The 14825-nt window shown below is 50.3% G+C and overlaps 1 protein-coding gene across 3 annotated transcripts in view; it reads right to left on the bottom strand.

Annotated features, from left to right (window-relative positions):
* VDAC1 (voltage dependent anion channel 1) overlaps positions 1-14825 on the bottom strand; it is a 101807-nt gene that overhangs the window by 45473 nt on the left and 41509 nt on the right. For 2 of the 3 annotated variants that reach the window (XM_070517370.1, XM_070517369.1), the window contains exon 2: positions 9705-9862. In XM_070517370.1, coding sequence (XP_070373471.1) covers positions 9705-9767 — 63 coding nt within the window. In that variant the 5' untranslated portion in view covers positions 9768-9862. Of the gene's footprint in view, positions 1-9704; positions 9863-14825 lie in introns of those variants that run through there. The other variant, XM_044780454.2, reaches the window with a different exon arrangement.

Below are 14825 nucleotides of genomic sequence, written 5' to 3'. Positions count from 1 at the left end.
GTTGGAGCCTCCGTGGGCCTTAGTAGGCTGCAGGGGGTCCCAGAAGCATTGCCCCCCACCTCCCACCCCCATACAGAGCAAATTCGCATGTACCTGTGGTCTGGTCAACTAAGAAAACAGAACTGGTGCCAGCACACCCCTTTTCAGGTGCAGGAGCTCCGGGAACACCAAAACAGGCCCCTCTCAGGGCCCAGAGCTGCGGGGGCCTCACTTCCCTGGATCCACAAGAAAGTTACCTGTGCTTTTGGCAACCAAGAGAGAGACCTCTAAGCAGGCAGCACTCACACCTTATAGGAAGCATTGGTTCCACATCTCTCCAAAACACCCTTGGAAGAAAAACCCAGTTACCCAGTAGTGCCCCCTCCCAAGGTGGGAAGGAGGACCACCCCAGGAAGTCATTGCTCCCGGAATTACTTTAACTTCCCAAGAGTTCGTCACAAAGGGCTGTGAACCCCTTTAAATCTAGTGCAAAATTCTGTGTGCGTTTTTTTCACCAAGGAGAGTGTCTATAGCTTTCACTAGAAAGATCAAAAATACAAAAGATTAAGAACTGTCAAAAGAGAGGGACTTTAATAAAGAAATTTAAAATATTTGGGATCCAGTTCCTTTATTCTGAATAAATGTGCTCACTTTGCTCACCCCACTGCCACTGGCCCCCATAAAGGGAAACACTGCCAGCCCCTTCCCTTGCTGGTTCAAGGATTTGGCCGGCCCTTTGTCCCTCCCTCACCTTCTGAACATCTCGGGTCACCTGCAGGCTCTGGGCATGATGGAGCTCACCTTGCTCAGGTGACTTTTTTCCTTGGAAGGTATCAGAAAAGAGACCTCTCTGGCTGTGGGCTGAAAATTCTGTGAACTAATCTTTTCTGCTTCAGGTGGCTGCATACCCTATGGGAGGGGTCACAGGCCCAGTGGGAGCACATCCATGGATCATGGAGCCCAGGCAGTGTGGGGGCCTCTACCAGACCAGAGGGCAGATGGAGGACGGGAGCTGGGGCTGGGGAAGACCACACCCGATGGCTGAGGTCCCACAGGATGTGAAGTACTTTTCCGATAGGCTCAGGAGTGGCTGTTCAGGGTGACCCTGGAAGTCAGCGCCATGAGTGGCACCAGATTCAGTGGTGTCTCATCCACCCTCTGCCAGCGGGAGTGGGAGAGACAGGGTGGAATAGAGCCCAGTGCCTCATTTCACCAGAGAGGAAACTGAAGCTCAGAGAGGGATAGGTCCTGCCTCATGTCATACAGCGAGGGGCCTCTAACCTGGGTCTTCTGCCTTCCATGTGGGGCCCTTTCTCTGGCCCCGTGAGGAGTCCCCAGCTCCAAGCATCCTTCTTGGTTGGGGGGAACTCCATGGGCTCAGGGCCCACCCAGGGTGGGCTGGCTGGCCTGTCCTCTGAGGGAGTGAGGCGCCACACTGGCCACCAGCCACCCCTCCCCAGATACCCTCACACTCCCTAACGGCCTGGCCACCCTCGATGCTCCTGAGGTGACCCGTTTCCCTCCTTTCCTCTCAGCTTCAAAACAAACCAAAATACAGACTAACATCCTTTGTTTGTTTTGGGGGATCAGAGAAAGGGGAAAGCAGCTCTGTGGGTTTGCACTTAAAAACAAAACTACTCTGAGCTGCCCGAGCAGAAACCAAACCAAAGGTGAATTCAGAGGCCAGAAACCCTCGTGGCAATGCTGTCTCGGAATGAGTCAAGGGAGGGCGTGGCAGTCTCGGAAACAAGGCCGCCCACTGACCCTGCGCTGGTGGCTCAGGGTCAGACAGCCGCCGCAGTGGGCTCAAGGCCATGGCCACCCCACACTCACCCTGGGCAGTGTGGACTTGGCAGGGGACCCAGCCCTGATAGAGGCCCAGACCTGCCCCCCTGGCAAGGAGGGAGAAGAAGATGGGGCACAGCAGTGGAAACCAAGCCCAGTGACTCTGGACCTCACAGCCTCTGACTACCCTCCCTCTTAGCATCCCTTGAGCCCACAGACCCGTGCAGGGTACCCAGGACCAGATGAAGCAGACCTGGGCCCTGCCCCATGGGAGCTCCTGGCCAGCAGGTGAGACAACGGGGGCCCACTTAGCACTGGGTGCTGTCATGGGCTATGGCCGAGCACTGTCTCACCTGCCTATTGGACTTGTGCTTCCTGATGAAACTGGGTTCCCCAGGCCTCCACCTCCAGGAGGGAGCACACAGTAGGGCAGAAACCAGAATGTTCCAGGCATCTGAGCACTCCCTTCTCAGCACTCAGGGTGTGTGGGCCCTGGGAGACATAGTGAGTGGGGACTCTGCCTGGGCCCTTTCCTGAGTTTGGCTGAGGGAATGGAGCATCTGAAGGCTGACCCACAGAGGCCAAGCTGGTGCTGCTGGAGCCCATCAACAGTCTCAGTGAACACCTATGAGCCGTGAGAGAGGTGGCAGGAGAACAGAGGTCAGAGACTCCAGGTTGAACAGCGAGTCAGCTGGCCTGGCAGAGCAATGTCATCTATATCGACTGTCCAAACATGGCCAGAGATGCTCTTCTCCCAAGAGTTTGAGGTGCTCAGTCTTATTTGAACTTCACAACTCTCCAGGCTGGAGAGAAGGAGGCAGCTGGGGTTCAGAGAGGCAAAGCAATTTACTTAAGGTCCCATAGCAAGCCAGCACCATGTCAGGCCTGGGCCATACCCCTCCCAGGAGTCACCCACTCAGAGCAAGACTCTAGACAGCGGGACTGCCTGGTGGGAGGTGGCTGGAAAGGACTCCTCACCTCCTCCCTGGTTATTCTGGCCTAGGATGTGTTGAACAGAGTTTGAATTGAGTGCTTCCATTTTCTTAAGCTACCGTTTTTAGCTCTTTGACAATAAGCTGAGCACTTGACCCTATTCTCTCATCTAATCCTCCTCCAGCCCTCACAAGTAGGTGTCTTCACTAGTCCATTTCAGAGGTGATGTAACTGACAATAATCAACCAGCCAAAGGTCACACAGCTGGTAAGTGGCAGACTGGGGCTCAACCAAGCCTTTCCGACTCCAGAGAGAGGCTCTTTCCTGCTCAGTCCCCCACATCCCACCCCTACCTCTTTACCACTGGAATTTTTAGCTTGCGCCCCCTCGTTGCTATAACTGCTGAAAAGTTGGGCCTGTTCCGAGATCCTGGGTTATGATTCGAGCCTAAACTTCAGAGGCTCATCACCCCTTGCAGGGAGGCAGACTCAGACATCTGTTCAGAGCCCCAGCGTACATGTGCAGGTGTGTATACCCACCAACGGCAGCCGACATCTGGTACCCACCTCCTATCAACGGGAGATCTGCCCCATCCTTCCTGCTTGGGTCCCCCTCAGCTGCTGGGCCCCACAGGGAAGCCCCCAGCGTCCATGGATTCCTACGACCTTCCAGGGCCCTGCTAAGCTAGCTGGCCTTTCAACTCCCTCGATACAACCGAAGCATCCTCTCTTCCTTCAGAATAGGAGCTCAACAGCACGTGTGTGTGCACATCTTTATGTGTCTGTGTGCACATTCCTGTGTGGGTGTGTATCTGTGTGTGCATTTGTATGCAGGTGCCTATCGAGGTGGGTGTCTCAGCGAAGAAATGATTGTGTGATGTGCCAAGCTGTGTGTCTGTGTGTGTGTCACTGAAATGTTGATTCTTGGGGCTGACCCCGTGGCTGAGTGGTTAAGTTCGCACGCTCTGCTTCGGCAGCACAGGGTTTCACAGGTTTAGATCCTGGGCGCGGACATGGCATCGCTCATCAAGCCATGTTGAGGCAGTATCCCACATGCCACAACTAGAAGGACCCACAACTAAAAAATACACAACTATGTACCAGGGGGCTTTGGGGAGAGAAAGGAAAAATAAAATCTTTAAAAAAAATAAAATTAAAATTAATGTTCATTCTTTCACCCCACATTTCTTGAGCACCGAGCCACATGTGAGGCACCCTCAACCCTGGCCATTCTCGGGAAGAGAGGCCTGGGCAGGGGCTGTAATGCCGTACTAGAGCCAGAGGGCAATTTTGGCTGGTCCCAAGACAGGGCCCAGCACAGGGGCCCAGCAACCCCCAACGAGGCCCGCCCTGCAAAGCTCCACTCTTTTCGTCCCTGACTTCATCACAGGCCAAACCCCCAGGGCCACAGGAGACAAAGCGACCGCTGCCACAGGGGAGGAAGAACAGCTAGGGATCAAGATTCCCAAAGAAAGTCCACAAAATCAGCCCGAACAATTCCAGGCCCTGCCAGCTTAAGCTTGGAACGCCTGCGGAGAAACACAGCGTGTGCGGCCCATCTGGGAGCCACCCCATTGTTTACAGAGGGGACAGCCGAAGCCAGTATGTTCGTTTCCTGTTGCTGCTGTAACAAATCCCCACAGACTTAGTGCCAAAACAACAGCCATTTATTAGCTTACAGCTCCGGAGCTCAGGAGTCCTGAAATCAAGGTGTGCGCAGAGCTGCATTCCTTCTGCAGCACTAGGAGAGAATCTTTTCCTTGCCTTTTCCAGCTTCTAGAAGCTGCCTGCATTCCTTAGCTCATGACCCCATCTTCCCTCTTCCACTCCAGCGCCACAGCGGAGTATCTTCAGATCTCCCCAGACCCCTGCTTTTGTGGCAGGGCTCTTCCGACTGGCTCTCCTGCCTCCCCCTTGAAGGAGCCTTGTGATTGCATTGGCCCCACCTGGATAATCCAGAAAATCATCCCGTTGCAAGATCCTTAAGAAATCACATCTGTGAAGTCCCTTTGGCCACGTAAAGGAACACACTCACAGGTCCTGGGGATTAGAGCGTGGACATTTGAGGGAAGTGGGAAATATTATTCTGCCCATCGCATCCAAAAATGCAAGGACCTGAGGTCTGAAGGAGTTGAGCAAAGGCCAGAACTCGGGCTGCAGGTCCTCCAGCTTTGGGTCCCTTTGGGTAGAGCCTCAGGATAGAGGAAAAGGAGGCCTCCCCCCAAACTTAAGCCGTTCTCCTAAAATACGCCATGCACAAGGTTGTCAATAGCACCTGGTTTGCTTTGCATCCCAGCTCCACCACCTACTCGTGGGGTGACCTTGGGCCTGTGGCTCAGTGCCTCTGGGCCTCTGACTTCTCATCCGTGAAGAGGGGTGATGATGAGGAGCCACCACATAGTCTAATTTGAGGGTGCAATGAGCCTGTGTTGGCTGCTGTTGGAGCTGTGGCAGTGATCTCAGCCGCCCCTCAGCGCACCCCTGCTCATTTAGAAATGAGAAAAGGGGGGACCTGGCAAGGGAAGGGACACACATAGGGACCCAGCAGGGCTGGTAACCAAGATAGTGACCTTGACCCTGGGAGCCCTTCTCGTGCCCCTCCCCAGAGCAGTGGGGTGCCTGCTTTCCTGGAAACTCCCCAGGGAATGAAGCCTTTGATACCTAAGGGGGTCGGAGAAAGAGAACAAAGGGATCTTTTTGCCTGAAAAGCTGCCTGCTGGTGCAGGGCAGAAACTCTGGTTAATAAAGGCTTGGGTGTTGTGTGACTACAGACACACAGGCAGGTGGTCCATGGGGTACCCCACGGGGTGGGGTGCCCACAGAGAGTCAACAGAGACTCGGTGAGTATCCCCAGAGCTTGGAGGGAGGGGCTATGTCAAAGGTGCTGCCAAGGCCTCTCCAAACAGGAGGTGGGGACTGGATGAGGAGAGGTTCCCGGGGAACTAAGAAGGCTTCCAGGACAGGGACGTGAGCCAGGTCGCTGAGGACCATTCCTGTGGGAGAAAGAAAAGATGCTCTCCTGTCCATCTCCAGCCACAGGATCTCCGGTCAGCCTCGACAGGAGGAAACTCAGGGCCAGCAGAGGCTGCAGGGCCTCGCCAGCGCCTCCACGGATGCTGCCCCCTCACCGTCATATTGCCGAAAAGTATTTGATCAGCTTATGGGACTGCAGACTGCAATCGGCTGCAGTCTTTGGGGTGTTTCCATTTTTTGCTTTTCCATGTTCTGTTTTGATTCTGCACACCTTTTCGTGCAGTGTGGACATATGCAAAGCAAATTAGCAAGTGACCTGGTGCTGCTCCCAGGGCAGCGAGGCTGGCTTGAGAGTGAAGGGGTATGTGTGCCAGGCCTCAGAGGCACACTTCACCACAGTGTCCTGCTTTTAACAACATCCACATCACAGCATGAAACTGGATCAGAAAAGGCTAACTGACGTGCACCATAGTTTTTCTCTGACTTTTTAAATATATAGAAACTTCATTACTATTCACAAAAGAAATTCATACTCAATAAAGAAAATTGGGTCATGAGAACAGCCCACTCAGTGGCCTCACCATCCAAAGACAGTCACAGCTAATATCTTGGTCTATTTCCTTCCAGTCTTTTTTCCAGGGAAAACTTTTTTTTTCTTTTTTTTTTGGGGGGGGGGGAAGATTAGCCCTGAGCTAACTGCTGCCAATCCTCCTGTTTTTGCTGAGGAAGACTGGCCCTGAGCTAACCTCCGTGCCCATCTTACTCTACTTTATACATGGGACACCTACCACAGCATGGCTTTTGCCAAGTGGTGCCATGTCCATACCCGGGATCGGAACCAGCGAACCCCCGGCTGCCAAGAAGCAGAATGTGCGCATTTAACCACTGCGCCACCAGGCCAGCCCGCCAGGGAAAACCTCTTATTTTTAACATATCTGTGCTCATGCTGCATATATACCTTCTGGGGTTTTTCATTTAGCACTAATTTATTTACTGCTGGAGCTCTGGCAGTTTGAGCAGTATGTGGCACAAGTAGGACCTCAGTAAGTATTTGCTGAATAAATGAATTAATGAACATAGACAATTTTTCTACATTATGCAAAAGTAATAATCATAATATGTGACAATCAAGGGCTTAGTTTGTGCTATTTTATGTACATTATCTCATGTGATGCTCACAAAACCGTGGGAGGTAGGTACTGTTATCCCCATTTTACAGATATGTAAACTAAGGTTCACAGAGAGATTAAGTCCCAGGGTTATATGGGTAGGACTAGGTTTCTTTCTTTCTTTTTTTTTTTTTTGGTGAGGAAGATTGTCCCTGAGCTAACACCTATGCCAATCTTCCACTATTTTGTATGTGGGATGCTGCCATAGCATGGCTTGATGGGTGATGTGTAATTCTGTGCCTAGGATCTGAGCCTGCAAACCCCATGCCACCAAAGCAGAGCATGCAAACTTAACCACTATACCACCGGGCAGGCCTGAGCACTGGGTTTCTAACCCAGGTCTGGCTGATCCCAAGCTGTATTCCTAATGCTATGTATCACTGCCTTTTAGTGAACATTTTTAGAAACAGAGTTTAAAATGACTTCATAATAGTCTTTTAAATAGACATCCATTCCTCAGTCACTACAAATTTAGGTTATTTTCTGGTTTTTCCCCACTGTCATAAATAATTCCACAATAAACAACTTTATGCATAACAGAACTCCACATTTAAGGGCTATTCGTTAGCAAAGACTCCCCAGAAATTGAATTCCTGGTTCAAACTGATGCAAGTACTTGTAAAGATTCTGAGGGATGTTTTTCATTCAATTATGTTTTGTTTTGTCCTGTTTTGTTTTACATATGGAAATTTAGATGTATTAAAGCCACCACCTTTTCTTTTATAATGTTGTCCACTGTTTCCAGCTTTGACATGCCCTCCCTTTCCAGGGAAGTTAATAATTCTATTTTCTAGTCATTGTACAGTATGCTTTCAAATTATTCAATCCTTTCGTTCTTCAGCACATCCTTTGGGGCCTGTGCTGAAGAGAGGCCCCCATTTACACTTCCAAGCCCCCCAGGAATGCCCTGCCTCTGTCCTCTGGGCAGGGGTTGAGATGAAAGAGAATGAGAAATAAGAAGAGTGTGAAATACAGAGGCAGGTGTTTTCCTAATTGCAGGGGAATGACTGCCCCTTCTTCTACACATGAATGACTTTCTCTCAAGGTCTTCCATTTCTCCTTAGAAGCTTCTAAAATGCAGTGCTTGACCTGGAGTTAAGGCAGAACTGTCCTAATGAGAGCCGGCTTAAGAAATTCCTTGAAAAACTCAAAGTATGCAAAAACTCTTCAAATGGACTAACAAAAATATGTCAAATTGGGAGTGAAGGTGTTGCTGGGCAAATTGGTTTTTGGTGAATTGGCTTTGGCCTAGTGGGTGGTGGCATCAAAATAGGGATGGGGGCTGTGACCCAGGTGGATAAAGACCCCACACACAGCCAAAGAGTCACAGGGCACATCTGGAGCACCACAGAAGGCCTCTCATAGCAGAGGCCTCTGGGTGGTTCTTGAAGGCGCACATGAGCCTGGCTGTGGGAAGAGTGGGCGGTATAGCCTGCCACGTGTAGTGAGTGGGTTCTGCCCTACACGAAGGCACGTGGTCGAGGGATCCAGCCCACACCCTCCAGCTAAGAGGATGGAGCACCTTCTTCTAGTTCTCTCACGGGCACCAGTGGGCTGGTGGTTGCCTGGACTGTAACAGTGAATTGTAAAAGGAGCACTGGACCAGGAGCCAGGAGGCTGGACCCTGATTCCAACTCTGCCATGGCTTTCAGGATGGGAGCCCGAATTACCCTCTCTGTGCCTCAGTTTTCCCATCTATAAGATGAAGTGTTGGCTAGCCAATTCCAATGGCCCACTCCAGCTCTGATGCTGAGTCTATTCTGAGAGTCTATGAGCAGCTCCTGCATCACCGCTGTGCTCGGCTGGGGCTGGAGAGAATACGCCCTTGGGAGCTTCCACAGGTTAGGGCAACCAGAACAAACAACATTCTTCCAGCAGAAGGGCTATTTCAGAGTAACGTGCACTTGGTTCGGGGTCAGAGCTTCCCGCATTGCTTTTTCCGTGCAGCTCCCTTTTGAAGGCTTCGGTTGAGCCTTGCTGAGTAAGTCAGCTGGCCCCCTATCCTCACAAGATGGATGTGATCCTACCTGTTCCGTCTCTCTTCCCTCTTGCTATAAACCCAACACCAATCAATTTATTGAGCACTGTCCATGTGCAGTTCCCATGCTTCCTGCTTTACCTGTTGACTCATTGAACCCTGACCTCCATGCCCCAGGGATGCTGCAGTTGCCATTTTGCAAGGTTAAGGAACAGGGGCCTCCAATTCCACAATACCACATATAACCAAGCAGGATTTGAACTCAGATGGTTCTAAGGTCCATAGGCCCTCGTAGAATTTCCACCTCTTTTGTAGGTGAGGAAACTGAAGCATGTAGTGGGGATGCCACTTGCCCAGCCACCCAGCAAGTTAGCAAAAAGATGACTTTTTTTAGAGGCTGAGAAGGCTCCCTCTCTATTCACAAGCCTTCTCAACTCCCCCCATCCCCTCAAAGCCTGGGAGATTCTGTATTTTGTCAATTTCCTGTGGTTCAGTGGACGCACTGCCCAACTCTCCACCATTGTCTAGGTTCCTCCCCTGAGCCATGCCAAGGCCAGGTGCTCCCGGGACAAGGTTGGCACCCTTCCTGTAGGAAGAGGCACACAGGGCAGCCTACATGAACTCAGTCCAGGGAGCTGGGCTGGGAGGAAGCCTGGCAAATAGGGGGTTGGGGACAGAACAGGTTGTTGGCACTCCATCTGCCTGCCTCAGGCCTCATTCCCAGGGCATCAGCAGTGGCCAGCCCATGCCGCATTGCCTGGACGGGGCTTTCTCTCCAACCTCCACTTTGCTGGGCAACTTGGGCGAGTCACTCAGCATCTCTATGCTACCCCAAAAACCACAGCCCACCCACTGTGGCAGATATTGAACCAGCCCCTGTCGCCTCACCTGGGAAAGACGCTTTATTTCTGAACCACAGGTCAACCAGTCAGAAACAGGGCTTCTTCGCATTCTTTATCTTTATGGTGGATTCCTCCCAGAGCTGGCATTTACTCACACGCGTTAAAAATTCGAAGAACAAAGTACAACAGAGAAGTTCTGACTTCCTGTGGGTTGCAGAGGCAAGAGGAGGGAACAATTAGCTGCTTTGTTTCCAGGGTTGCTGTTTGTCACTGTCAATGGCATTATTAAGGAATTATGATATTAGAGATTGGATAACCATTTGATATACATAGTAAAACATTTCAATTATGGTGTTTCTGGAAAGTGCTGTCCTCATCTGTTACAGGAATTTACCAAGTGCCTTTTAATTAAGTCAGTTCTAAATGAGACAGCTCCTCGGTACGGTAATTTTCTGAATGAAGCTACCCTGAAGTACTAATTAGTTTGTTTTTAATACTTAATTTACTCTGCCAACATGGTGGCTTGGGTGGGGCTTACCTGCTGGAACTGGATGAGGTCTCCCTGGCAGCACAGTATGCAGCGGGCACTCTCTCCCGGCTGGAGAGATGGAGGGATTTCATTTCACCCTGTCAAGTCCTAAACCGCTTGCTGAACTGACCACAGACTTTAAATTTATCTGGGAAATGCCTCAGCCACTGCCCCTCCTCCTGATCAACCCAAGGAAGCCACTTACTCCCCACAGGAAGACGGGGTGAGCTGTCTTGGACTGGAGTGGCTGCCCCATCACTAGAGGTGTCAAGCAGAGGGCATTTGGGCACTGGGTATGAAAGGGGGCTGGGTGATCTGAGAGGTCCCTTCCTGCTCAGCATCCCTCTGATGGTTCCTTTATTATTCATTGTTATGTCAGTCACCAAACATTATTGAGGCCCCTCTCTGTGCACATAAATGAAGAGCAAAGAGGGGTAGGATCCTGCCTTGATGGTGCCCAGGGTGTAGCTGCAAGTGGGGGGCGGTGGCGGTAACCAGTGTTAAGTGGCCACTGAGGAGACAGGCAGGGGGCTCTGGGAGCACGGGGCAGGGGCAGGGAGGCTCCCCATGGAAGTCACAGGGAGGGTTGGAGGGTAGGCCTGGGAAATTGCTCAGGAATAGGAGTTAGACCCGGCTGTGGCACCCACTGGGTGATTTGACCTGAGGGAGGACCGGCCACGGGAAGAGTTTTCAGCCCTGGGGCAGGCAGGAGAAATGGTGAACACTTCCCCCACCTTGCATGTGTGCGTGTGTGTGTGTGTGTGTGTGTGTGTGTGTATACACACACATTTGGGTCCTCATGATGCATAAGAATAATTGCTTATTTGTTTTTCATTGTGTTTTCTTTTTATTTAAAAATAAAGACACACTTGTAAAAGCATCACACAATACAGGAACACATAGGTTAAAAAGTGCAAGTGGCCCATGATCTCAATTATCAGTCCTCTCCCAGAGAAAAACCACCATTAACAGCCTTTTAGACCTTTCCTGTGTGTGTGCACATGTGTGCACACACACAAAGGACTTTGCTTGTTTAATAGGGTCATAGGAAACAGGTGGTTCTGTGACTCATTTTCACTTTACGACATACCCCAAACGTCTGTGCATATCATTCGGCTCATACAGATCCACCTCACTCTTTAACAGCTGTGAGCTTTCAGTAGCAGAGTCTAGTTGATTTACGCATCCCTGTGCTGATGGACATTAAGGCTGTTGTCATTTTTTTTTACAATTGCAAACAAAGCTGCAGTGAACATTCTTGAACACAACTTTTTGTGTTATATACAAATGCTCAGAACTGCAAACTTTTTATACCATTGTGTACATTTTGCTATATGAATTGTTCTCAGAAGCGTACTGCTGGATCAAAAGATACCTGTCTTTTAATAGTTATCAGATGCCGCCAAGTGGCCCTTCTGAAACAGGCTGGGCCCCTTGCTCCCTGCCATTTTCGTACCATAGAACCTGTTTTCCTACATTCTCTTCAGCACTGGGTGTTATTAGTCCCTTCAATTTTGTGCCAATGTGATGAGCAGAAAAGAAGAAGACTCTGCTCACTGTTTTCACTTCTGCCTTTGTTTGCTAAGTAAATAATGAAAGCAGGCTGATGAGTGGCTGGAGGGCCCAAGTTGGCAGCCTGGCTGTCCCTGGCTGACCTGGGGCCCTGGCTCTTAAGACCTCCTGGGAGACCTTGGGCAGACCACCACCGCACCGGTGTTCCAGTCAGGGCTGATGGGGACGGAGGGGACCTAAGCAGGCAGGGTCTTCCTGAGACAGAGGCCCCCGACACAGCAACACTGGCCTGGGCTCTGAAGGCCTCTGGAAAAGCCACTCTCCAGGGGGCTTCAGGCCCAGCACAGAGGCTCTGGCCCCCCTTGCCCCTCCCCATGTGCAGAGGCCAGCTCAGCCAAGGAGTCAGGGTGGGCTTCCCCACACCCGCAGGGTCTATCGGGGTCTGGGCCCAGCACTCCTGGACAGAACAGGTGAGCCTGGGTGACTCAGCACCGCCATGGTCGGCAATGGGCCAGGAGTCACAGAACACAGGCCTTCCGTCTGAGCAGGCTTTGCCAGCCTGCAGGGCGGCCACACTGGCAGGGAGCTGCAGAGCTCTAGGCTTCGGGTGCTGGGGAAAGCAAGGCCAGGACAGAAGTGGGAAACTGGGCACTCTTACACCTCCCCTCCCAGCCAGCCAACGGCTCCAGGGCCACAGAGCCAAGACCCCGCTTCAGGGGTGTGAGCCCAGGAGGAAGGCTTGGACATGCTCCAACCCACGTCTTCCCGGGCTCCAGACAAAGAGGAAACTAGCTGGCGTCAGAGCCCAGTGGAGGTTCAAAGCCCACATCTTCCAACCAAAACTAGAGGAGAGTCCAACCAGGGCGCCTGCCATGTGCAGTGGGTGTTCGACCCTGGGAGGTATGCCCCTGCCCTCCAAGATGTCCCCCCCACACCCCTAGGGCCTGGAGCAGCCTTGCTCGCAGGGCCAGGAGGCCAGGGTCAAAGGCACCCTACCAATGGGAACTGACATTTCAGACCTGCTGAGCATGGGCACATCTCTGAGCCATTTCAGCAGCAAGGGCTTCCATAGCTCTCAGAGAACTGGGTGAGTCTTCTGTGCCAGAATAATGAAGCCAAATGCACCCTCCCCCTCCCAACCCAACCCTGCCCCCTACAACATTCCTTTAGTCCAAGAACAGATTCTCAGCAACACAAACTTAAATGCTACCCAAGTTTGATGTCTTGTTTGTTTTCTCTTGTTATAAATGTTTGATTGTGTGGCTGAAGGTGACGCAGAAAGACACAAGCAGCAAGGAATGAGGGCCAAAGCCGGGCTCGGGCAGAGGCCCAGGGAGACTGTGTGTCTCCTTCAGGAGCAATCACGCCCCCGCCAGGGCTCCATCCTTCACTCTCCGGACCGTGAAATCTACAGGCCTCCCTGCACCCTACACACCCTCCAGGGCCCGAGCTGCTCCACTAAGAGCCTCTGCTGGGGATGAACATTTTTTTTAACACACTAGGCTGCGGCCCTCCAAAACTGCATGGAACAAGCTGAATACAGACTCTAATGAGCATGTGTTGGGCACATTGAAGCCAAGGGCGGGGCTAATGAGAGACAGATCCCTTACCTTTGCAGCTGTAAACTTGGTGCCATTTCTTAGGAACCAGCAATAATGGTCACCATGTATTGAGTGGCATCAGTGCTCCAGCCATCATGTTGATGCGCCTCACACACATTATTCCAGCCCGTGCTCAACCACCCACCCAGTGCCAGGAGCTTGCACCCCCGTGCCTGACCCAGGGCCTGGCACCAGGAGGTGCTCACTCAGGAGTATTGCTGAATGAGCAGCGAGAAGGACACAGATAAGGAAATCGAAGCTCTACTCAATCAAGGTACTCTGCCCAAACATTTCTTTTCTGATAATCATTTTCCTTTTGGAGATTGTCAATAGACATATTTTGCTTTACTTTTTTCTTTTAATTTTGAAGCATTTGAAACACATAAAAAAAGTACACAAAATAATATGATAGATCAAACTCCATTTTTAAAAAAAGCAAAGAATTTATGAATGCAACATCCAGGGTAGGGCTTACCTCTGGGCTGAGAGACAAAGGGTGAAGAAGGAAGATACAGGTAGTGAACGGAGGGGTCACAGGGCTCATTTTTAAGTTGTCCTTCATAAATCACATATATGTTGCATAAATCATTCTATGTGTATTATGTACACATACAGAAACATCTTTTTAAAGAAAACAACGTAACATATTTTTACCCATCATCCAGATTTGTTAATAAGATTTTATTTTATTTGCTTCAGATCTCCTCGTTCAGACATTTGGCTAAAGCTCGTCCTCCATCCTGTTCCCCATCTTCTCTCCTGGAGATAATAGTTAAGATTTTTAGGGGCTGGCCCCGTGGCCGAGTGGTTAAGTTTGCGCGCTCCGCTGCAGGCGGCCCAGTGTTTCGTTGGTTCGAATCCTGGGCGCGGACATGGCACTGCTCATCAGACCACGCTGAGGCAGCGTCCCACATGCCAAAACTAAAAGGACCCACAACGAAGAATATACAACTATGTTCTGGGGGGCTTTGGGGAGAAAAAGGAAAAAAATAAAATCTTTAAAAAAAAAAGATTTTTATATCACATCGGTATGTTGACCTTATATCCAGCCATCTTACTGAGCTCTTAGTTCTGTTTATCTGTATTTCCTTGAATTTTTATGTAGACAATCATGTCATCTGCACATAAAATTGCAATTTTTTCTTCTATTGTAATGTTTATTTTTTTAATTTCTTTTTCTTGTCTTACTCTGCCAGCTAAAACACATAGTACACTGTTGAATGGTATTAGCAATAGCAGGTAGATTTCTCTCATGTCTGATTTTGAAGGAAATGCCTCAAATACTTCACCATCAAGGATGTCATTTGCTGTTGGTATTTGATAGATGTCCTTTATCAGGAATTTCCCTTCAATTCTGAGTTGGTCAAGAGTTTTTATAACGAATGATGTTAAATTTTTATCTAATGCTTTTTTCCATTTGCATCTATTGAGATGATTATATGGGTTTTCTTTTTTACTTTGTTTATTTGGTAAGTTACTTTGGGTTTTCTAATTTTAAACTGTCCTTGTATTTCTGCTGGATCAG

This window comes from Equus asinus, chromosome 9 (genome assembly GCF_041296235.1).
Source record: "Equus asinus isolate D_3611 breed Donkey chromosome 9, EquAss-T2T_v2, whole genome shotgun sequence".
NCBI lineage: Eukaryota > Metazoa > Chordata > Mammalia > Perissodactyla > Equidae > Equus > Equus asinus.
This window is presented reverse-complemented; position numbering and strand designations above follow the sequence as displayed.